General features: G+C 42.3%; 2 protein-coding genes and 1 long non-coding RNA gene across 4 annotated transcripts in view; 1 reads left to right on the top strand and 2 right to left on the bottom strand.

The window, feature by feature from the left end:
* Positions 1-2,626: 2,626 nt before the first annotated feature.
* On the bottom strand, positions 2,627-5,368 carry LOC129516320 (histone acetyltransferase KAT7-like). The gene is given in 3 exon segments (XM_055335643.1): positions 2,627-4,269; positions 4,271-4,393; positions 5,315-5,368. Coding segments are annotated over 3 exon segments (1,020 nt in total). The 3' UTR covers positions 2,627-3,426.
* A 1,324-nt stretch (positions 5,369-6,692) lies between these two features.
* On the bottom strand, positions 6,693-12,046 carry LOC129516579 (uncharacterized). Its single transcript, XR_008665791.1, has 3 exons — positions 11,913-12,046; positions 10,021-10,180; positions 6,693-7,934 (listed from the first exon to the last, which is right to left on the bottom strand). It is a non-coding gene; the product is annotated as an uncharacterized LOC129516579 (long non-coding RNA).
* Positions 12,047-12,125: 79 nt separating this feature from the next.
* The window catches only part of CDADC1 (cytidine and dCMP deaminase domain containing 1), a 46,685-nt gene continuing 33,441 nt past the window's right edge, over positions 12,126-25,369 (top strand). For both annotated transcript variants that reach the window (XM_055335847.1, XM_055335848.1), the window contains exons 1-3: positions 12,126-12,320; positions 12,952-13,049; positions 20,492-20,566. In XM_055335847.1, the coding sequence (XP_055191822.1) occupies positions 12,239-12,320; positions 12,952-13,049; positions 20,492-20,566 (255 nt within the window). In that variant the 5' untranslated portion in view covers positions 12,126-12,238. The remainder of the gene's footprint in view (positions 12,321-12,951; positions 13,050-20,491; positions 20,567-25,369) is intronic.

Raw genomic sequence — 25,369 nt, 5'->3', positions numbered from 1 at the left:
AGATTTACAAATACAACAAAGGGAAAGGCCAGAAATAACCCTGATGTGCTGGACTTTGGAACTGAAGGTGTGGATGTGAACTCTCAGAGATGGCTAGCTACCGGAAGAGATACATGAGTAAGCGTGCATGCGGATATGGATATTAATATAGCTTCTAGATCTAGCTTCTCAGAAGGTCTAGAAGTAATGACACAGCACACTCACTGCCTACATCTCAGTTTTTAAACACTACGAGGAACCGGGACTCCTTGGGGAAATGGGTCAGCTCTGAGTCTGGCACAGGGGATGTAGAAAATGAGTCCGGAGCATCTTGTTCCACTAGAATGTAAGGAAGTGTTTAAAGATTGACAGGGAATGTGTCAAAGGGATGAAAGAAACAACCTGAGGACATCATCGAATATGAGACAATTTGAGTCCTAAAATAAATAACAGATTACAGCTCACTGAATAAAATAGGACTCACAAGTCCATAGATGTGAATGAATGAATGGATGAGGAAGAGGGAAAAGGTCTTCCTTGTTTTAGAATGACAAACATTATCTGCAGGAGGAGTGAGAGAAATAAGAAATCTGGACAGCCATCACAGTTGTGGTTGACTCAGGTGGGAATCAAGAGATGCTAAAGACGGTAAGTGGAGGTTCAGTGGGTATGGGACACTGGCGTGGTTTGGGGAATTTCTCTCCACAAAATACTGACCAATCATAGAAGGGAAAACAATGACTTCGATAGTGACTTTAGAAACCTGATAGGCACTAACCTGCCAGATGAACAAGGCTGGCATCACCATTGGCTGGGACGCGAAACACTGAGTTGCTCCTGATGTGACCCAAGGAAAAGAGCTGAGGATCGCTTCTGTAGCATTCCTACCAAGAATGGATGGCCTGAGTCTGGTTGTGAGGAAACATCAGGACATCAGGATGATCCTGGTGGAGAGGAATCTTACAGAATGAAAATCCTATATCCTTTAAAACTGTTAATGTGAAACAGAGGGAAGGACCAAGGAAATGTTCCAGGTTGAAGAACAATAGTGAGGGTCAAAACTCAGTCAATCTAGACGGGATGCTGAACCAGAACGGAGATGGCATGTTGAAACACTTTTCAAAATTTGAATGGCATCTGTGGATTGCCTTGTAGGGACCAATCAACACTGACTTCCTGTTTTGAACTACTGGATTAGCATGTGTGAGTGCCCTGGTTTTGGAGAAATGCATACTGGAGTTTTTAGGGAGGGGAGTATGCACAGTGTCTGTAATCTGCTCTGAAATGATTCAGAGAAAGAATGGGGTGGAGAGGTGTGCAAATGTAACAGAAAGAGTAACAACAACAACAACAAATGGTACATATGTAGTAAAGTGTTGAAAGCTGCAGACTCTGGAAAAGGGGATATGGGAGTTCTTTGTTCTGACAAGACATGAAGTAGCAGGCAAAAGATCAGTGACTGGTAAGGCCAACCTACTAATACCGCATTATTGTCGGGATATTTGCTGTACCTGCCTTTTTGGCATGTCCCTGAACAGCATCAAGGCATGGCTGTCGGGCCTGATGTGAGACTTGATCTAAGGGTCATCACATAGTTCTGCTCTTTTTCTCCTGTCAAGAGAAAAGAATATCCAAAGGCTGCTCCTTTAGCCTGGATCCCAGAGCCAATCCACAGGAGCAGCGCTGCAGCATGGAATGTGAGCCAGAGCGAAACCTCTGCTGTTGACAAGCCGCTGATATCTGGTGGGTATTTATGACCCGCAGCTAACCCGCAGTCAACTAGGAAATAACTTGGGTGGTTAGAGTGTGAATACAGTTTATCTGACATCAAAGTCCATGTTCTTTCCATCGATGACTATTTTTTTTTTTTGAGCAGAGAACATGCTTTATTGAGGAGTAGATATAGAACAGGAAGGATTCGCTTCGGTAAAGGACACTTTACCCCTTAAGAAAAGCCCCAGTGAAGTTGTTTTGGGATAAACTTTACCAGTGACACTGAAACTGGCAGGGACCTGTCACTGAACACACTTAAAATTCACTCCCCCAACCCGCAGTGAGTGTAAGTAGTATACAGAGATGACAAGAGAAAGGCACAGATGACCAGAGTCGGGGTTGTGGGAAGGGCCCCACACGGAGACAGCGGTTTAGGAGGAGTCCACGCTGGGAAGGGTGGCACGTCATACATCAAATGCTGCCCCAGGATAGCAGGTTATAATGGCCTGGAGAGAAATTAGAGGGAGCATTTCTTCCTTTGCTTGAAACCAAAAATAGGAGAGCAGAGAACAGGGGGAATGGTGGCAAATCCCAAAAAGGAAATGGAGGAGGAGTTCTTGGAAGGGCAGGAGCACTTCAGTTCGGGAGGGAGGGCGAGGCACTGTCAGGGAAGCAAACACTGGGAGGAGGCGGGGACAGGGGTGCAGGTGGCGCCCTGCCTTGCTGAGTTATGGGCTGAGAGGAGATCTGGAAGCGTGTGCAGTCATTTCCTACGTCTCCAAAGAGGTTCAGGCAAAAATCAATGCAAAAGTACAGCTGTGCCAGACCAGACCGGCAGGTTCGGGGGGGAAGGTCTCTGCAGTCTGATGAACCGGTCAGCATGCAGCATGAGAGGGAGATCCGGACACCGTCTAGCCCCTGCCAATGTACAAAGGAGTAAGGGGTTACGGGAGGAAAACACGTAGGGCTGCGCACTCTCTGGAGAGGCAAAAGGACTGGTTTCCTTCCACTGACGCACGATGCCCACAGGTGAACGCAAATCAAATTACAGAATCACCACCTGCCAATTCTCTCCCATTTCATTCTGATAAAGTATGTGCAGTTACCAAGACGAATCCCTGGGCGCGTTTTAAAAAATACTGGTCTCTTGTCAGCCTGACACGGATCGAAAACTGGCCTTTCACTAAAAATGGCAGAAAAAATTTCAAGTGAGATAAAATCCAAAGGGAATGGACCCCTCCTAGTACACACACTCAGAAATGTTACCGCTTCCCTGCTCTTCCAAAAAAAGCCACATGTAAGGAGTAACTGGAAGGGTCCTGGTGGTGGCAACCATGGTTTGAAGTCTCGTACCAGGGCAGCAGGAAGCACTAGTACGAAGTTTAGAAGACACAACCCAACCTCACGGGGCTAGAGGACATGAGGAGCACCAGTGACTGGACGGGTACAGTACCAAACAGAACACCTTGGGTCAGTGCTACGAGGGATCTGCACTCAAGTCTAACAGCGATCCCATCCAGGCAACCTCACCGAGGCCGAAACAACAGTTCCTCAGAACCAGCGTCTGCAGTGTACCCGAGGGTCGGAGCAGGACAGTCCTGAGGGGGACGGCCTTCGCAACGGGCCTTCCCAACGGATACTGTGCTTGCCAATCACAAGAGCAACAGAAATGACAGATCCCTAGGGTACGGACTCCTACTGCGGGGGTTCGCTGGCTCAGAGTAACAGGTCACTTTAAGTGCCCCTGGGAGGGGTCCATTTGAAACAGCTTGGATCCATGGTTTTATTGGAGTTAGATCTTTTGGCCTCTTTGGCTATCCACTCATCTATCAGGTCCTGCCTCTTTAGAACTAGGTGTTTTCCTTTCCAGTACTTGAGCATCTGAAGGGCTTGCAGAGCACTGACAATGTCCACAGGATTCACAGCTGTCAACTGGCTAATTTCTTTGATAGAAATCTCTTTGCCTTGGAAATTATGCAGGTAACGGAGAAGCACTTCTTTCCAGTAACTGCTTATGAGCCCCAGGTCAGAGAGGGGACGCTCCGGGGAGCCAACTTTTTCTTCCACTTTGGAAAGCAAGTAACTGAAATCGATGAGCATCTTGCCATAGCCCTGTCTCATGTACCGAGGCATGGTGAGGATACACGACACACTGTAGTCGAGGAATGAATTCTTTTCCTTGGAAAAATATCCAATCAAGTGACAGCTGGTATTGTCCACTTCCGTCATAACATAAAACAGGAAGGGTTCCACATCATAATATAATGTCTTGTGGTCCAGAAAAAGCTTGGCCAGCAGGCACAGGTTTTGGCAGTAGCTCTGGTTTCTCCTGCCATCCACTTTAAACATGGAGATGGAGCCTTTTCGATAGATCTCACCACCAGGTGGGTGTTTCCACACACACTTAGCCATGTGTCGGCGTAGTATCGTTTGGCTCTTCATGTATTTTAAACGGAATTCGCACATGTAGAGCCATCCCAGTAGTGCATATTCTTTGGGATAAGGAGAATGGTACCAAATGTTGAGCTCATAATGACCAAAAGCAATGGTTTTAATCATATTGCTCCCCTCAGTGATTTTGGCCTTGCAGCCTTAACTTCTCCAAATCCTCTGAAGCCGGGGCTTGTGCTCTTCGGAAAAGATCCAAGGCATACTCGCTAGTCAGGTTTTCCAAGAGAGGTTCCCAAGTGTTCCCGTTGATCTTGTTCCATGGCAGTCATGCTGGCACCGGAAAGCACTTATGGATTTTAAAACCATTTTACTCTTGAACTGGTTAGCATGAGTGAACTGGTGAGCCGTTGTTGTGCTCACCTAAACTGAGCTTGCCCATTTCTTAGCCTTTAGGTCGCATTTATCTTCTACTCCTTTTTAGTCCTTATTCTTCTTTGCAGCAGAAGCAGTATTTCCAGCAATACTGCAGATTAGATAGCCCAAACACACAAACAAATTTGTTGCAAAGCACCCAAAAATGCTAGATAAAATATGGCTAAACTGGCAAGAAAGTAACGGAAATAGAGCATTTAAACAACTCTGAAATACTACACGACTGAAAATGGAATGAAAACAGCAATCCAAAAAGGATGTGAGCAATAAAGCTAATGTTCTATGGGTAGATTTTACTCAGAGACTAAAGATAGTTAATATATTGTATATACTAAATAATCACATATATACATATCTTTTAATTTTGAAAGAATTTAAAACTCAAAAAAGTCACAGAAATAATAGAATTCCTGTGCACTTTTCTCCAAGCTTCTACAATGGTAATATCTCACATTATCACGGTCCGTTGGGAAAACCCTGAAACTGACATTGGTGCAGTTCTATTAATTCACGTAAAGACCTCTTTTGGATTTCGCTAATCTTTAACGCACAATTTCTGGTTTTAGGTGTAAGTTCTATGAAATTTTATCACGTTTAGACATGAGTGACTATTAGCACAAAGAAATTCCCTTGTTTTTTTTTTTTTTTTTAAGTTATCTGGAGTGCCCAATGTGGGGCTTCAACTCACCACCTGAGATCAAGAGTCACAGGCTCTGCCCACTGCGCAAGCCGGAGCCCCTCCTCGTGTTACTTAACAGTGGTACCCTTCTCCCAACCATAATGCTTGGCAACCACTGACCTGCTCTCCATCAATGTTTTCACTTTGAGAATGGTATGTAATCATACAGTACATAGTCCTTTAAGACTTGTTTTTTCCCTCCGCTCAACACAATGTCTTAGAGATTCATCCAGGTTGACACATGTATCCTTACATTTTATTGAATGGTATTCCATTGCAAGGATGTTCGTCTGGCTTGTTTCCAGTTTTTGACTATTACAAATAAAGCTCTTATGAACACTCGCGTACAGAATTTTGTGTAAGTCTGTTTTAATGTTTCTAGCACAAGTACTTGGGAGTATGACTGCCCGGTGATACGATAAGTGCACGTTTATAAGAAACTGACAAACTGTTCCAGAGTGGCTGTGCCACTTTATCTTCCCCCGCAGCAATGTAAGAGATATCCAGCTGTCTGCATGCTTGCCAACAGCTGGTTCTGTCGGTACTTTTTATTTTAGCCATTCTAGTATGCAGGCAGGGGCATCTCATTTTTTTTCCCCATTGTGGTTTTAATTTGTACTTCCATAATGGCTAGTGATGGTGAACATCTTTTCATGTGCTTGTCATTTTATATCCTCTTTGACGAAGTGACTATTCAAGTCTTTTGCCCATTTTTTTAAAAGATTTTATTTATTTATTCATGAGAGATACAGAGAAAGAGGCAGAGACACAGGCAGAGGGAGAAGCAGGCTCCATGCGGGGTTTTGCCCATTTTCTAATTGGATTGTTTTGTTTTTTAAAGATTTTATTTATTTATTCATGAAAGACACACAGAGAGAGGCAGAGACACAGGCAGAGGGAGGAGAAGCAGGCTCCCTCTGGGGAGCCTGATGCGGGACTGGATCCCAGGACCCCATGATCACACCCTGAGCCAAAGGCAGACGCTCAACCACTGCCACCCAGGCACCCATTTACTTATTGAGTTTAGAAAGTTCTTAAAATTAAGAAGTGAGACAACATTTCATAAATTCATATATTTAGAAAATTTCTTTTTAATGATTTTATTTATTCATGAGAGACACGGAGGTGGGGGGGAACAGACACAGGCAGAGGGAGAAGCAGGCTCCATACAGGGAGCCTCACGTGGGACTCAATCCCAGGTCTACAGGATCATACCCTGGGCTGAAGGCGGCACTGAACCACTGAGCCACCCAGGCTGCGCTATTTAGAAAGTTTACCTTGTTATAAGGTTTATACATTTATGCCAATTAATTTTAAAACTTATATAAAATGAACAAAATTCAAGGAAAATATAGTTTACCAAAAATTGAGGAAAAAATTGAATAGTCCCTTAACCTATAAAGGAATTGAAATGTCATTCTGCTTTACAAAGTACTAGGCTCAAATGCTTTTCCAAGTAAGTTTTATTTTTTTATTTTTTTTAAATTTTTTTTAAATTTTTATTTATTTATGATAGTCACAGAGAGAGAGAGAGAGAGAGAGAGAGAGAGAGAGAGAGGCAGAGACATAGGCAGAGGGAGAAGCAGGCTCCATGCACCCAGAGCCCGACGTGAGATTCGATCCAGGGTCTCCAGGATCGCGCCCTGGGCCAAAGGCAGGCGCTAAACCGCTGCGCCACCCAGGGATCCCGTCCAAGTAAGTTTTAATAAACATTCAAGGAACAGGTAATTTCAATCTTATACAAACTCTTCCTGAGAAAAAGAAAAATAGGAACTACTACCTAACTCATTTATGAGTAGCCTAATCAAGACATCAAAACAAAACAAAAAGACTATGACAAATTATACACTAAACTCACTCATGAACATAGATTAAATAAGAAAGTAGCACAAAATGATCATGATAGGTCAAGATAAGGCTGATTAAGCAAACTATTAGTACAATTCATATTAACTAAGGGAGAAAAACTATAGGGTCATCTTAAGAGACCTAAGATAGGTTTGATAAAACTCAACATCCATCATGATAATAACTCTCAGCAAGCCAGTAGAGAAAGGGCTTTCATAAGCTGATAAAAGGCACCTACCATAAGCATTTTAATAAAGTTCAACAACAACAACAACAAAAACAGAAATAGAAGGGAATTTGCATCATCTCATAACGGACAGCTACCGAGAGCTATAGCAAAACCACTTTTTTTTTTTTTTTTTGGTTTAAGATTTTCTTTATTTATTCATGAGAGACACAGAGAGAGGAAGAGACACAGGCAGAGGGAGAAGCAAGCTCCATGCAGGGAGCCTGATATGGGACTTGATTCCAGGACCCCAGGATGACCTGAGCTGACGGCAGACGCCCAACCACTGAGCCACCCAGGTGCCCGCAAAACCACACTTTAAAGTTTAACATAATTTCCTTTATCAGGAACAAGGAAGGATGCCTGTTACCATTACTTCTATTCAATGTTTCCCTGATATCCTAGAGTGCAGTATTTTTGAATATTAGAAAGCTATAAATAAAACTGTCATTATCTGTAGATGATAAAATTTTCACCAAGAAACTAAAATATATTAAAATAAGAAATTGGGGATCCCCGGGTGGTGCAGCGGTTTGGTGCCTGCCTTTGGCCCAGGGCGCGATCCTGGAGTCCCGGGATCGAATCCCACGTCGGGCTCCCGGTGCCTGGAGCCTGCTTCTCCCTCTGCCTGTGTCTCTGCCTCTCTCTCTCTCTCTCACTGTGTGGCTATCATAAATAAAAAAATAAGAAGAAGAAGAAATTTTAGTAAGATGGCTCAGTAAAAGAAAAAAATATAAAAATCACTTGCATTTCTGTAGATTAGCCATAAATACTTACAAATATAATTTTTAAAATGATTTCATATAGAAGGTGCCTAGCTGTCTCAATTGGTAGAGCATGTAACTCTTGATCTCTGGGTCATGAGTTCAAGCCCCACATTGGAGGGAAGAGTTTATTTGAAAAATAAATAAATTAAAGTAAAAAAAAAATTCATTTATAAAACCAACAAAAAAAATCGGATTAAATCATAAAAAACATATAAAATCTTTGTGGAAAAAAAACATAAATCCTTTTGAAACCTTCTGAAAACCTAATCAATATACCATGTTCATACACGAGTACTATGTTCGACAGGGAGCCTATATATCTCAATTTGATTTATAAATTCAATGTACTTCCAATCAGTACTCCAGTGCCATTTTTGAGGAATGTGATAATGATTCTAAATTTACAAAGAAGATTAAAGGTCCAAGAAGAGCCAAGATATACCCGAAGAATATAAGGTCTTTTTTAGGGAGGAGAGAGGTAAATAAATGATATGCAATACAAAGCCCAAAAACAGACTCATATGTGTATGGAAATTTGCTAGATGACACAGATGAAATTACATACCAATGAGAAAACAGTGTTGGTATTAACTGACTATCCAAGTGGAAAATAAAATTGGATCCCTTCCTCACAACACGGACAAAAATGAATTCTACATGCATGAGGCTATAAATCTCAAAGGAAAAACTTGGGACGTTTAGAGGAAATATGAAAGAATATTTTTATAACCTTGGGTAGGAAAGACATTTTATTTTATTTATATTTTTATTTTTACGCTGCAAACATTTTAATGATTATCGTTGAGTATACATTTTGGAAATTTTTTACTTCAAACTGCAACAAGTTAAATGTTTATAACATACAAAGAAAATACAACCAGGGATCCCTGGGTGGCGCAGCGGTTTGGCGCCTGCCTTTGGCCCAGGACGCGATCCTGGAGACCCGGGATTGAATCCCACATCGGGCTCCCGGTGCATGGAGCCTGCTTCTCCCTCTGCCTGTGTCTCTGCCTCTCTCTCTCTCTCTGTGACTATCATAAATAAATAAATTAAAAAAAAAAAGAAAATACAACCAAAAGTAAAACTTGCTTTAAGTGTGCCTTGCATCTAGACCAGTGGTTTTTTTTCCCCCCTTAATATATCTTTACTTTTGAGCTACGCAAACACACTTAAGAATTTGATCTTTATAATATGGCGTTTAGGAACTAAAAATATACTCCCACCTCAAAGAAATAAAAAGGTTGTGCATGATTATGTGCCAAACAAAAGAGAAAACACTAGAATAGTGTTCTCTGATAGTGCAGGCATCACTAAAAAGGAAAAAAAGCTTGAGATGCTCATTAACTCTCTCTGTTTTAAGGAAGTAGGATTTTTGACCACATAGCTTAAAGGCCAGCAAAACAGGGATCAGTGACAGCAACTGTAGTGTATGAAGTATGAAACGACAAACTTTACACAAATACTGTTAGAAATTTACCAGTGAACACTGAAGATCTGAGAGGCTGCTCTTTGGAACAGTCAAGTAGGAACCACCTTTTTCCAGTCACTAAGCCCTTGTAGCAACACACAGTGTTCTGTGCTATATACCTGCTGGCTGGGTAGTTAAAGGATTTGTTTTGTCATTAGCAGCTAACCAACTTATTCCACGTTCTTAAAGCCTTAATGGTTGAAATAAAGGCAAGTGTCATTAGCGTAGAGGATCATATACTTCTCTGCACACAAACACAAGAGGCTTCACTAGTATTTTAAAAGTCTCTGATGTCTCCCACTTTGAAGCTCAGTTGAGAAGGAAAGACATTTTATAAAGACACTAATACACAAAACCCCTTAAGGAGAACTATCGGTATGTTTGGCACTTTAAAATAAAGAACTGCGCACTGAAAGACATAAAGTAAGTGAAAAAGCAAGTAGCAAGTGGGAGAAGATATTTATCATACATGCTCCCAACTGAGAACGAATTTCCAGACTTTATAAAGAATGCTTACTGGGCAGCCCGGGTGGCTCAGCGGTTTATCACTGCCTACAGCCCAGGGTGTGATCCTGGAGACCCGGGATCGAGTTCCACGTCGGGCTCCCTGCATGGAGCCTGCTTCTCCCTCTGCCTGTGTGTCTCTCTCTCTGGGCCTCTCATGAATAAATAAAATCCTAAAATAAAATAAAATAAAAAAGAATGCTTACAAATGAATAAGAAATAAGAGAGAACAAAATAGAAACCTGGTTAACAGGTATTTCATAGAGGATGTGCATAAGGCCCACCAACCTATACGATGTTCAACCGAGGTGCAAATCAGGGAAAATCAAAACCACAGGATATCACTTTATACCCATCCGACTGGCAAACATTAAAAGTTTGATGATATCAAGAATTAGTGATGTAAAGGTATAGCAATTGGCACAATTTCTTTGTAAAAATTTTCAGCATTATCTGTGAAATGTGAGGACAGCAACCCAACAATCGTAGTTCCTAAACATAAGGAGGCACACAAAAATGCTTCTAGGAGCGTTATTTGAAGAGCAGACAACTGGATAGAGTCCAAACGTTTCTTGGCTCAAACATGGATGGTGTCACAGAGCTCCAGTTAAGTGCTCTGCAGCGGTGCAAGTCCAGGAACTGCAGCCAGACCCATCATCACTGAAGATTCCCACTTCAGTCCTTTACAAAATGATGCTTTTAATGACGTCTGGCTTTTGCTTTCAAAAAGCAGTTTTCACGTCTCAATGTTGGTATTTCAAGTGGTGATGACAGACCAGGTTGGTGATGGAAAATGGGCCCAGTCGCTGAGGAGGCGGCTTCCTTTCCAGTCATGCCTGGGGGGCACTTATAAAAATAATCAGATAAGGGGCAGCCGCAGGTGGCCCAGCAGTTTAGTACCTGCCTTCAGCTCAGGTGTGACCCGGGGGTCCTGGGATCGAGTCCCACGTCAGGCTCCCTGCAGGGAGCCTGCTTCTCCCTCTGCCTGTCTCCGCCTCTCTCTCTCTGTGGGTCTATCATGAATAAGTAAATAAATAAAACTTTAAAAAAATAAAATAAGGGATCCCTGGATGGCTCAGCGGTTTAGTGCCTGCCTTCAGCTCAGGGCGTGGTCCTGGGGCCCTGGGATCGAGTCCCACCTCGGGCTCCCGCATGGAGCCTGCTTCTCCCTCTGCCTGGGTCTCTGTCTCTCCCTCTGTGTCTGTCATGAATGAATGAATGAATAAATAAAATCTTTAAAAAAATAAAATAAAAATAATCAGATAAGGGGCAGCGGCGGGTGGCCCAGCGGTTTATCACTGCCTTCAGCTCAGGTCATGACCCCGGGGTCCTGGGATCGAGTCCCGCCTCGGGCTCCCTGCTTGGAGCCTGCTTCTCCCTCTACCTCTGTCTCTGCCTCTCTCTCTCTCTTTCTCTCTCTCTGTGTGTCTCTCAGGAATAAATAAATACAATCTTAAAAAAAATAAAAACGAAAAAATAAAAATAATCAGATAAGATGCACTGTGCACGAATCTACGACGTCAATTCGGTACTTGCCATATTTTCCAGGGGCCACTTGCTACTTCCTCCTACCCCCATCTTTCTCAGGATTACAGTTGGACTTTTTTTTTTTTTTTTTTTTTTACTTAATTTGAGAGAGAATCTGAAACCGACTGCACGCCGAGCGCAGGTCCCGACGGGGGCGGGGGCGCGGGGGCGGGGCGGCAGGGCCTCCGCTGCCAGCCGGAGCGCGACGGAGCCGCGACGGAGCCGCCCCGGTGCCCTAGCACGGGGCCTCCGGGGTCCCACGGCTGGGGAGCGGCGGGGGCCCCGCGGGCGGCCCTGGCCCTGAGCTCCCAAGGGCCGGCCCACCTCCGAGGGTCGGCCCCCCCCTCCCCCCCGGCAGCGCTCCCCTCCCCCTCTCACCCAAACTCTCGAGTCCGCGCAGGCCTCGTCCCGCTGTCGGAGTCGGCGCGCCCGGGCCGTGCAGCCAAAACACGCGCGGCGAAGCTCGGGCCTCGAGCGGACGCCATCCCCCCGGCGGCCGCCCCTGCGGGAGCCGCGTCCCCGCCTGATGACGACACACGCGGCGGCCGGAAGCGGCGGGCGCGCTTCCTCCCACGTCAGCGCGCTGCGCCGCCCTGCCGGTTGCGGTCGGGTTGCTGGGAGGAGGCGGGAGGTGGGGCCGCCGGGGCCGGGATCATGCCAGCCGGCGAGAGGTATTCTGGGCAGCAGAGGCCGCTGGGCTGGGGATGAAGGAAGCCGGGCAGATGCAAAGTCTGGAGAGCGCGGGGGCCGGGCGCTCAGTCAGCACGCAGACCGGCAGCATGACGGGTGAGTGCCCCGGGCCGCCCCGGGCCGCCCCGAGCCGCCGCCCCCGCGACGTCCGGTTCCCGCCGCGGCCCCCGGGAGCCCCCGGGCCCCGCCGAGCGCCCGCTTCCGAAGCCGCGCCCAGTCCCGGTCCCCCACGCCCGCCCGCTTCGCGCTCCCCGCCGGGCCCCGGAGCCGGCATCTCCGGGATGGACGACTCCGTGCCTCGGACTTGATTTCCGAATTAACCGCCACGCGACGCCTTCCCCGCGAAGGTCACCGCGCTGCCCTTGTGGCCGCGCCGCGGTGGCCTCCGCCCGGGGCTTTGCTTGCATCACCTGTGCCGCTCCTCCCCCCCCCCCCCCCGCTTTTTTGTTTATTTTTTTTTTCTTCCCTTGCCACGTGAGGGCTGGAGAAGGGGCCCAACTTCGAAAAGTGTCCGCAGAGGTCGCCGAGGAGGTGAGGCCGCAGCCAGGCTCCTGCGCTGCGGTTCCCCCGTCCTCCTCCTCCCCCCCCCCCCCCCCCCCCGCCTCCACCAAAGCGGCGGACTTAGGGCTGCGGCTCCCAAACGGCACCGGGGATCGCTAGTTACTTCCTTGTTGTCATCATTAGTTAAGATTTTTTTCATAAAGTGTCTGCCCTCTCTCTTTCGTAGGTCAGATACCAAGGCTTTCTAAAGTGAACCTTTTCACTCTACTCAGTCTCTGGATGGAGCTCTTCCCAACAGCGAAAGCCCAAAGACAGAAACCTCAGGTACGTTGTGTTTCCTTAGTCCATCCCCCTCCCCGCCCCACCTAGAAAAAGCAGTGGTGCGCAGCCCGGGTGGCTCCCACCTTTAGCACCTGCCTTTGGCCCAGGGCGTGATCCTGGAGACCCGGGATCGAGTCCCACATCCGGCTCCCTGCATGGAGCCTGCTTCTTTCTCTGCCTGTGTCTCTGCTTCTCTCTCTCTCTCTCTCTCTCTCTCTGTGTCTCTCATGAATAAATAAATACAATCTTAAAAAATAAAAACGAAAGAAAGAAAAAGAAAAGCAGTGGTCTAAAATCTGATCCACCCCCCACCCCCCCAACCTTAGGATCTGCAAAAAAAAGAAAAAAAAAATCTCTGTGCCTTAGCGTGATACTTGCAACTAATAACCGTGATAGCTCATCTTTCTAATCTAAAAATAGAATTGTTATCCTGCGAGACTGTGCCAGTGTTTATCAGGTATGAAAGCGTGTTCATATGTTAGTTTGGACGATTCCATTGTATGATTTTTATCACCCGTTTGTAGACTCTTGATGTTTCCAGTGAGTGGTTTCCCCTTCTCCCCAATTTACTGAACTGTAAATTGCACAAAGACGGAGATCATGTCTTATTTTACCTTATTTTTGGTACTGTATCTTCTTTTACCACGTCTAACGCATGCCACTTTAGCGTCTCCTTTTGTAATAAGGAATTATGGATGCTAACTGGTTTCTTGTTCCATGTAAATAGTCTCTTGGCGTTTTTTTTTTTTGTTTTGTTTTGTTTTGGATTTCAGGGAGGTGATCAAAATAGGTTAGGAGTAAATAGAAAGAATAATCATAAAAGCCAGTGGGTTAGAAGTATGTACATTCTACATCTTTATTTTCCCCAGCCCTCAAGCAGCAAGATGCTCGCTACCTTCTCATCATTTTCCTCCATGCTTGGAGTGCCATGGTGCTAGGTTCTCACCATTTGGTTTGGTAGATTGAGAAGTTTAGAATGTTTTAGGGGGCCAAGGCCATATATGGAAAACAGTATTAGGTTGTTAAGCATTTAAGACACTTTTGAGGGATGTCTGGGTGGCTCAGTGGTTGAGTGTCTGCCTTTGGCTCACGGCGTGACCCTGGGGTCCTGGGATCGAGTCCCACGTCGGGCTCCCTGTGTGGAGCCTGCTTCTCCCTCTGCCTGTGCCTCTGCCTCTGCCTCTCAGTCTCTCATGAAAAAAATACATTTTTGGGAAAAAGGAAAGGGGGAAAAAATTACCCAGGGCTTCTCACCATTCTCACATCGTCACTTTTAACGTTTTGGTACTTTCCTTCAGCCTTTTTTTGAAACATAGAATTTGTGTTTGTTTTTCACTTACAGAGTTGTACTTGTATTCTGCATATGCTTATGGACATTTCCAACTTGAGGTTGCTTCACATTTTCCCTCAAGTAACTATCTTTGTAAATCCTTAAGTACAGGAGTACTCTTGTGAGGCCCTTCATAACCATTCTCTTTTTTTCTTTTCTTTTTGGTGTCTTTGTTACAGTGGATGAGGTTGTGTGGTTGGCATTGGAGATCCAAAAAGAAAGACTTGGTTCTTACTTTCTGATGGAGACAAAAATTAGGCACTTGAACAAGATGCAATTAGGTGGCAGAGGCAAGTAGCCAGTATAAGCAGAGATGCTACCAAGACTGAGGACTGAAGGCCAGGCGCTCCCAGGGGAAGTAAGGGAAGGCTGTACCGGGGAGGCTGCGTTTGCACTGAGACTGAAGAATGAGGAGATATTTACGAAGCCAAGGGACTCCACGTGGAAAAGCTTGGAGGAGGGAGAGAACGGTATGGTCCTTGTGGGGGAAGGTGAAGTTGGGTGAAGGGAAGACTGAAGATGAGCTGGGAAAGGCATACAGGAACCAGATAATAAAAAATAATATATGCCTTGCAAGGGAGTTTAGATTTTATAACTAGGGACTACACTGAGGAATTTTCACAGGGAATTAAGGAATTAGCTTTTTAATAATTAGGGCTTCATCTTTGTAAAGCACTTAGAGGGTCACAGCGAAATTTCCGGGAAAGTACACAGATTTCCTGTACCCTCCCTGCTTCCCCCTGCATGAATAGCCTCCACCATTAACCACATCCTCTCCACAGTGACACATTTGCTATAGTTGGTAAACCAGCATTGGCACATCATGATCACCCAGTCTGTAGTTTACGTTATCGTTCAAGGTTGGTGGTGTACATCCTGTGGGTTCAGACAAATGTAGAATGGCATGTATCCATCCTTATGGTTTCATACAGGAGATTTTCATTGCCCTAAAAATGCTCTGTGTTTTACCTATTTATCTTCACCCCCCCCCACCCCCCCACCAACTACTGATTTTTTTTTTTAAGAGTCTCCATAATTTTGCTTTTTCACAGAACATCATGTAGTTGGAATCATACAGTAATATGTAGCCTTGTGGGATTGGCTTCTCTCACTTAGCAATACACATTTAAAGTTCTTCCGTGTCCTTTCACGGATTGATCACTCACTTTTTTTTAGGGCTAAGATTCATCGCCTGGATATATCACACGTAATTTTTCCATTCACCTGCTGAAGGATATCTTGGTTGCTTCCAGGTTACTGCAATTCTGAATGAAGCTGCTCTAAATAACTGTATGCAGATTTTTGTGTGGACTTAAGTTTTCATCTCCTTTGGGTAAATACCAAGGAGCATGATTGCTAGATTGTATGATAGAGATTTCTCAGAAACTACCAAACTGCCTTCCAGAGTGGCTGTACCGTTTTGCATTCCCACCAGCAAGGAATGAGAATTCCTGTTGCTTCACATCCTCGCCAGTATTTGGTGTTGTCCGTGTTCTGTATTTGGGGCATTCTCATAGGCATGTAGTGATATGTTGTTTTAATGACCCATGATGTGGGGATCCCTGGGTGGCGCAGCGGTTTGGCGCCTGCCTTTGGCCCAGCGCTGGATCCTGGAGACCCGGGATTGAATCCCACATCGGGCTCCCGGTGCATGGAGCCTGCTTCTCCCTCTGCCTGTGTCTCTGCCTCTCTCTCTCTCTCTCTCTCTCTCTCTCTCTCTCTCTCTCTCTCTCTCTTTCTCTGTGACTATCATAAATAAAATAAAATAAAATAAAATAAAAAATAAAAAAAAATGACCCATGATGTGGAGCATTTTTTCATATGCTTAGTTGTCATCTGTATATCCTCTTTGGTGAGGTGTCCGTTAAGGTCTTTGGCCCATACTTTAGTCCAGTTATTTTCTTATTAAGTTTTCAGAGTTCTTTGTATATTTTGGATAACAGTCTTATATCAGATGTGTCTTTTGCAAATATTTTCTCCCAGCCTGTGGCTTGTCTTCTCATTCTCTTGACAGGGTTTTTTTTTTTTTTTTTTTTTAAGATGTATTTATTTATTCATGAGAGACACAGAGAGAGAGAGAGAAACACACAGGCAGAGGGAGAAGAGTCTCCTCACAGGGAGCCTATGTGGAAATCAATCCCAGATCCCAGGATCATGCCCTGAGCTGAAGGCAGATGCTCAACCGCTGAGCCACCCCGGCATCCCAGATAGTGTCTTTCACTGAGGACAGGTTTTAAATTTTAATAAAGTGCAATTTATCACTGATTTCTTCATGGATTGTTCCTTTGTGTATCTGAAATGCCATCGCCATATCCATTGTTATCTAGATTTTCTCCTATTGGGGGGAGGAGTTTTTTTGTGTTTTACATTTAGATCTATGATCCATTTTTGAGTTGATTTTTGTGAGGGTGTAAAGTCTGTGTATAGGGAGTTCACTTTTCCTGATAAAGAATATCTCCTGGAGTAGTTTTCTCTTCCAACTACTATGTGAAATGTTTCATAAATAGTAAACATTATTAAAAATGTTGCGCAGTTTTACTCTCTATTAATCACTTCCTCAACCCCCATCCTGGCTCCATATATTATTAATGGCTTTGGGAAAGCTCTTCATTTCCTTCATGATTTTGGAGTCTTTTATTCTTTCTGCCTCTCAGTAGCTTACTATTATTTTATGAAAGTAGAAGATTTTTAAACTGTTGGGGTTTTTTTCATTTGTTTTTGGTGTTTTTTTGCAGATAAAATTGTCTCAAAGAGACAGATTAGGAGCAAATGCTTAGAGATTTAAGACTTTTAATTTTTTTAAAGATTTTATTTGTTTGAGAGAGAGTGCCCATGCATGTGAGGTGGGGGAAGGGCAGAGGGAGAAGGATAAAGAGAATCTCAAGCAGACTCCGCCACACTGAGCACGGAACCTGTCACGTGGTTTGACCCAGGGTGGACATGGGGCTCAGTCTCATGACCCTGAGATCATGACCTGAACCAAAATCAAGAGTCAGTTGCTTACCTGACTGAGCCACCCAGGGGCCCCAAGATTTAAGACTTTTTAAAAGCACATTTAAAAAGCTGGGCTTGTTACAGATTGAGTACTAATTTTGAAGACACTTTTTTTAATATGAAGATTTGATCTCATTTTAATTCACATACATACGCACACATACGTATTTGTGTGTGTGTGTTTATCAAGAATAAATCCTCTGCTGAAATTCTTTTTCAACAGAAATGCACATTAATGATTTACTATTAATTGCACATTATGTTCATAGGGCTGAATAAGATCTTTTTCTTGTTAAAAGAAGAAAAATATTCTTTAAGATAATAAGTTTGTTTCACTTAAATTCTTTATTCTGCTTTTGCTATACAAAGGAAGTCAGAAACTTTAAGATACAATTCGACATGTAATTATATTGGAAATACTCCCTTTGACACTTTGCCAACCTTTTGTCTTCATAAAATATTTTTATGTTACTGAATTTAGATGTTTATTATTTATAAAATGGGTTGAAGAAAAAAAATTTCCACTCTCTAGAGACTATTGACATTTTTGTGCTGTTTCTCGATCTTTTCCCTCTGTCTCTGTCTCTCTCTCTCTTTTCAGTTATTTGAGATCATTTACTTCTGGATCCAGCCTTTTTCACTTAACTGTAGGAAAATACTTTTGCTGTAATACTATTGTACACACTGGAGCAGCAACGTAGTCTAATGGCTTAAGAGTAGCCAGTCGTTTTGTAGTTCGTGAAACTCAGGCTCCACCTCTTTAGTTATGTAATCTTGAGTAAGTTACTTGCCCTCTCTCAACTTCCTCATCCGTGAAATAGAATCTTATTGGTGCGTACTGCAGGGGGCTTTTATGAAAAGTAGATGAGTTAGTATTTGTAAAGCTCTTAGATAGTGCTTGGCATGTACTATGTACTATGTGTGTTTGTTGTTACCATTTTAATGTTGACCTGAGTGTACATCACATTGATGTTTCATGTGTATTCCCTTAGTACTGGACATTTATTTTTTTTATTTTTATTTTTTTTAGTACTGGACATTTAGATTGTCATTCATTTTTACCAGCCTCAGTGTATTTTAACTTACAGCCACTTATAAATATGACTGATACCTGAGATTTTCTATGTTGTTAAATATTTACACTGTATGAGTGCTCTTTGAGCATTGTCCAGCAAAGTTTACATGAAGTATAAAATACAATAATTTTTAAGAATCCAGCCCCAAATGAGATAAACGAGTGGGAAATAAACTGTTTATGAGACTGCTTGGGAAAAGGAGAGTTAACTAAAAGTTTTAGAACAGAAATCAGCCCTACTGAAATGGCTACTGTTTTAAAATAGTAATCTTAAAAAAAAAAAAATAGTAATCTTTCCTATTGGTTCATAGTTTTTCATTCTAGTTGAGTTAAACTTATCTAAATTGCCTAAATGTTACTTTAGTATAAGAATTCGAATAACTGTTTTGTTGCCTCAGTTTGATCTGCACATCATGTATTGTCTCCCTCTCCCAGCTCTTCCCATTGTGTACTCACTGTACTTTTCCAGAACAGTAACAGGGTAGCATAATGGTTAACACAGTGGACTTGGGGCTCAGATCCTGCCTTTTCCATTTTTTAGCTGTGGAGTTGTTTAATCCCTCTCAGCCACAGTTACTTCATTTGTTAAATAGAAACAATAGAGGCTACTTTGTAAACTTGTGAGGATTAAATGAGATAGTTTGTGCTTGATAGGTACTTTATTATCACTCATGTAGGCATCACCACCACTACCATCTATCTGCACTCCCACCATCCTACTACCAACTTCATCGTTGCCTCTACTTCCTGTTCTACTGAAATAGACACATTATTCCCAGAATGTGGCTTTTCCTGTAAACTTTTTAGAGGTTATTCCTTTTCTAGCATCCAGCATTTGTTTCATAAGACTGAGCGGTCAGCATTCACCAGGTTTACCATTCCCACATTCAGACTTTGTCCAGTTTATTACATAGCCCTTTTACCCTGGGGCACACAGAATCCCACTTCATAGTCACTTTCCTGTGTCATAAGCTCTATAAGGGCTACATCCTGATCCTGAGCAACTAGATCTGTGGCTGGCACTTCGCAAGAATTCAGTAATATTTGTTGAATTAATAAATGAAGGAGTTTGGTCCTTCAAACTTCAAAGTTTTACTTTTAGAAAAGACTTGTGGACATCCATTTATCAGTGTCCTATTGTTTCTGCAACAAATTACCTTAGGGTTGGTGGCTTTTTTTTTTTTTTTTTTTTTTTGAGTTGGTGGCTTAAAACACATACTTATTATCCTACAGTTCTGGAAGTCAGCACCCTGAAATGGGTCTCACTGGACTAAAAGTGTCAGCAGGGCTGTCTTCCTTCTGGAGGCTCAGGGGAGACTCCCATTTCCTTGCCTTTTACAGCTTCTAGAGGCTGCCCAGTTGTCTTGGACCAGGAACCTCTTCCTCCATCTTTAAAGCCAGCAGTGGAGACTGTCTCATGTTGCATCACAGTGGCACTGTTTTGCTTCTCTCTCTCTACTATAGGACCCTTGTGATAATATTGGGTCCACCCAGATAATCCTCCATCTTAAGGTCAGATGATTAGCAGCCCTAATTCCACCTACAGCCTTGCCATGGTGACGTAACAGAGCCCCAGTCTCCAGGGATTGGAACAGGCAGGCCTTTGGGGGCCCATTATTCTGCCTACCACAGTCCATTATCTAATGCTTTTGCTGCGTAGTTCCAAACTTCCCAGTTCCAGTTAATTTACCTCTAGTCACCTTTAACCCTTTTTAGCTACAGCCTCACTCTAGTCTGTTTCTTAAAACTGCCCCAACTCCGAAGTCTTAAACTACAGAATTTTATTTTGACCACAATTGACCACAATTTTATCTGACCACAGTTTTCAGTCCTTCTGTATTTTGGGAAAGTGTATAGGGGGCTGATCGTAAAGGCCTTATTTACTAGGTTATGTAGTCTGAACTTGAACCTGAACAAAGCATGAAGTCAGTGCAGACTTTCATCAGGAAAAAAAAAAATGAATGATTCAAAACCAAGAAAACCTGCCTTCAACTTGGAAATGTTAAACTAATCTTTTTTTTTCCTCCTTAATCTGCTTTTAATTAGGAAAAGGAAGAGGAAAAGCATGGACCCTTAGGAGATAATGAAGAGATGTCCAGAATACCTACTGACAAAAAACAGGTGCATTTTTTTATTTTTTAAAAAGACATGTGTTTGTAATAACAAAGCAAAAACAGTAGTATAAAGTAGAATAAAAGTGCTTATACTCAACTTTCCCATTTCCATATCCAGGGCAGATTCTTATATACCCTTCATATCTTTCTATAAGTTTTCTATACATTTACAAGACTATACATGTCTCTCTTATAAAAACAAACAAACCCAGGTTATTTTATAATATGCTCCTACATCTTTTTTTTTTAATTTTCAAATTTAATTCTTGATACATTTCCATATTAGTTTACATACATGTGTCGAGAAACACCCTTCCTTACGTGGTTCTCTCGTACTCCAACACATATTGCTGGTTTTAAGAATGCAAGGCCCTAACTGCTCTTTACGGAGGCCATTTCTCAGACTTGTGTTTGCAGCAAGCAACCTTGAGGGTTGAGCTAATGTCTCCCCCTCTGGGACAGAGAGGAGGTTTGCTTACTGTCTGTGATAAAACAGCAATCCCCGGGCTGGTGTTCTTCTCCTGTAACAACCCACTTCCTGTCCAGGAATCCATCTGGGCCCATCTGCATGACCCCTGTGGGACTTGTGGGCAAGGGAAACATCCCAAACATGATGCTCATACTACTTGCTGTGTTGCGAATGATCAACTTCTCTGTCTCTGACCCAGGAGCTTCATAACCATTCTACCAGCATCCATGAAACAGAAGCAGGCTAATTTACTAGCTTGTAGAAAGGGTAAAATTAAAGCCCAGACCTGATAAGATGAACTCTGTTCTTTTTAATATTGCATAGCATTCCCTTGTTATTTTAAGCTTTCAAGTTTTCCAGAGAAATTCTGATTTATTGGGTATCTAGTGGAGATAAAACATGTATATCTTGAAAAAAAATTAGCTTGATGATTCTGATGTGCATTCATGGAGATCTGATAAGTTCTGAGAATGAGTCTCTTAAAATGCCCAACAAGGATATAGAAATGATTTGTCTCTGAGTATTTACATATTTTTAGTTATAAGAAAGGCGAAGGCAAAAAGAATAGTTTAATATACTTGTTTGCTTATCAAAACAGATTGTCCTCTTTTGCTTATGTTTTAATATAAAACTCTAACCAAGATAACAGACAACTTGCCAAGATGTTAGCAAAGTGAAGCAGTCAGATTCAGAGCAATGATTCACTAAAAAAGATTTTGTCTTCTGGGAATTGCAGTAAGTGGAAGTACAAAATGGAATGCAACGTAGTCTTTTATTTGCTTTGTTTAAGTTTGGGATGGAAAAAAATCTTGGTTTCAGATTTGATATTTTGGCCTTAGCTAAAGACGAAATGAAAAAACAAAAGATACATTCCAAGGTAAAAAGGACTCTACTCTAGACAAAAAAGTGACAAATAAGCCTAGCCTAAAAGATTGTTCATTTTTGTTTGTTTTGTCTCTGTGCCTGTGCTGAGGGATGGGGGAGGGATAAAAGATTGTTTAAATAATAAAATGATGAGTATGCTTGCCACTTATTAGGAATAGTTTTGGGTTTGTTTTGTTTGTTTTGTTTGTTTTGTTTTGTTTTGTTTTGTTTTTTTTGGAATAGTTTTCTTAAAAGTCCTTTCTGGTCCAGGTTTCTGGCTTTATTTCTGTCTGCTTAACTACTGAGAAAATCTAAAGCTAAAATCATTCAATTGCAGCCTTTTCCATTTGTCACAATTGGTTCGTTTCATTTCATTTTATTTTATTTTTCAAAGGTTTTTTTTTTTTTTAAGTTAACATCTACACCTTACATGGGGTTGAACCCATGGCTCCAAGATCAAGAGTTGCATGTTCCATCAAATGAGCCAGCCACACATCCCACAGTTGGTTCATTTTAATAAAATGAACTCTAGCATGCTGAGATCTCTTGATAAGGTCTTATCAGTTCTTATCCGAAGTTATAGCTTAAAAAGAAAAACTCGCTGGAGCTATTCAGAAGTAGATAGTAGCATATACTTTGGATTTGGGGAACATAACACTCTTAAGTAATTTGGAATGGGAAGGGGAAAGGGTTCATAAATTCACAGTAAATTTAAATGTTATTCTAAAAGCCAATATAGATCTTTCATGTTTTAGATTTATTTTTGGAAGTATATTTTGTAAGGGAAAGATTTTTGTATTCCTTTTAAATGTCCTTATAGTTTAGGAAATGGTTAGTAACTCAGAAAGGGAATTCTATAAAATTTTCTCTGTTCTTTCTTTCTAGGCATTTCACAAAATATTCTCCATAGCTGCAAACACTTATAACTGAAACTGAAACTTGACTGTTTTAGTTAATAAAGCTCTGGTCTGATCTTCAAGATGTGCCCTCTTGGGGATGACTGTAGAATAAAATCCCTTTGAAAGGAAGTAGGGAATAACAGGTACCCTAATCTCAGCCCAAGTTCCCCCACATACTGTGACAACTAGTCCCAAACCCAAAGATCAGGTTTACATTCCTTAGTTCAGAATCCTTTCCTGTGAAGATGGCATAGACTATTTTGTGCCTTACATTGAACTGATTTTTAACTTCATCCATTTTATCTGATATTAATATTGTCACACCAACTTTTTCTATTAGTATCCATGTAAGTTAGGACACTAGGTTTAAAGCAGCACGTCTTTAGAATCCCAGCCCATCCCCAGTGTCCAGGGCTTGGAAGCAGAGTCAGCCCAATCCCCTGCCTGTGGGTGGGATACTGCTGAGATGGCTCAGGCTTACTGCTCTGGCTTTGAGTTCTCTCTTTGTTTTTAATACCTGAGCATATGGCTTCCTTTCTTTTGAGCTTAACTATGCGTTTAAAACTTTTTTTTAAATTGCATATAGCCTATATATTTGTAGGAGGTGGGACCTAACCACATTAGTCTAGACTGCCATCATGCAAAAAATTGGTAGAGTGAGTTTTTAGGAAAAAATTGAGATTATCTTTATTTAGTCAATATTTAAAATATTTTAAAATTTAAGATGACCTCTGCTTTAGTTCAGCTTTTTCCATCTGTGAGTCTTTCAGAAAGTCACATAATCTCTTTGGGCTTCACTTATCCATGTATAAAACCACAAGGTTTTCTACATTTTTCCTTATTACCACATAGAAGCTTAATATTAAATGTTTATAGACTGGATGCTGTAGAAACAAGTCAAATCAACTTGGTTCTTGCCCTTCCCTAGATTAAAGTGTATTTATTTTTCAGTTGAACAAATTAATGGGTAATTAAATGCTTTGTTTGGTTAAGAAAGCCTAGATTTAGAAAATTTTTGGTATAAAGCCAAAATAAAACTTTCAGAAAAGTTTTTGTACCTAATGAGAAACGTGCTTTTGTTCAAAACATGTTCAGATAAAGAACTAAATAAAACTTTGATTTTAGTAATAAATCAAGTATAATCTGTGATATAATCATTAGATAAGTTAGAAAACAAAGTTCAACTGCATAAATGTAAAGATCCGATTGCTTTGTTCAATGATTCATGAATTGGGCGACCTCCCATCTACTACATAGAGAGGGGCTCTGAAGCTCTGCAGGAAGGAGAGACTTCTACAGGCAGAAGGAGCGGGAAAAGGAAGTTGCTAGCCAAAAGTGGGTTGTTTCAGGCAAGGTCCCCTCCCTTTGGGGGACTGGAAGAATTTACTAGGAGGATTTCCTCACTAGCTGACTAGGAAACTACAGTTCTCACTGGTTAAGGTTTTATTCCAGGGAAAGGCAAAAACCTCAATTGGGTTAGGCATTAAGTCTCAGTCTGATGATGTGGGCTTAGCCCGAGTGATTCCATTTGGGGCCTCTCGTCTGTTGCTCAGACCCCTCTACCTGAGAGATGTGATCAAAACAAGGCATTAGCATCATCCCCGGCTGTTGCTCTGAAGTTCTTATGGTTTTTGCTAATCCTCTGTGGTGGTTTTCACAGGTCATGAGTTTTGTTTTTGTTTCCGGTGGTTGTTTTGCTGAATCTTTGTGGTATTCACAGACTGCATGACTTCAGGTGCACATTTTTCAAGTCCGTCATTCTCTTCATTCCTTTTTCTGATGTTCCAGTCTTAGGAAGATGACTCGTTTGGTGGTTAGTGGCTGCAAACATACACTTAAAGCTGTATTTGAGAGCTTCCCACATGCTGTGGGAAGACTACTATGATTATTATAAGCAGGGTAATAACCCCCAATACCTGGAGTGCATTTGGAACTGTGGTCCCCAACACCCAAACCAGTCAAAATTAAATAAGTTAAAGGAAGACCTTGTTAAACTTTCTTGAGCCACGTAGCTTGTTTCAACTTTCTTTCTTTTTTTTTTTTTAATGCTGGTGGTATTTTTTTTTTAATATTTTATTTATTTATTTATTCATAGAGACACACAGACAGAGAGAGAGAGGCAGAGACCCAGGCAGGGGAAGAAGCAGGCTCCATGCAGGGAGCCCAACATGGGACTCGATCCCGGGTCTCCAGGATCATGCCCTGGGCTGCAGGCGGCGCTAAACCACTGCGCCACTGGGGCTGCCCCTTGTTTCAACTTTCCCACAAGCGTGAATCCCTGTGCAGCAAGTGGTGTTGGTCGCAGCACAGACACCTCCTTCAGCCAAAAAATAAGGACCATTTTCACCAAGAACAACTTTTGTCAGAAGCTCTAAAGATTATTATTGGGCAGCTGTTTTTTTAAGCAGCAGATTTGGTAATACTTTAAAGAGTTAAGGAGAGGTTCCTGATCTTGGCTCATTCATACTCCCTCCTAAGCAGAGAAGTATGAATCTGCCAAAGGGAGCCAATTTTTAATCACGTATGCCTCCTGGTAATTCCTATTTGAGTCTGTGGCTCAGAGCTAGAAAGGTGACAG

The sequence above is a fragment of the Nyctereutes procyonoides genome, unplaced genomic scaffold, assembly GCF_905146905.1.
Source record: "Nyctereutes procyonoides isolate TBG_1078 unplaced genomic scaffold, NYPRO_anot_genome, whole genome shotgun sequence".
Taxonomy (NCBI): Eukaryota; Metazoa; Chordata; class Mammalia; order Carnivora; family Canidae; genus Nyctereutes; species Nyctereutes procyonoides.
The sequence above is the reverse complement of the archived record's forward strand: the minus strand, read 5'-3'. Positions and strand labels throughout refer to the sequence as shown.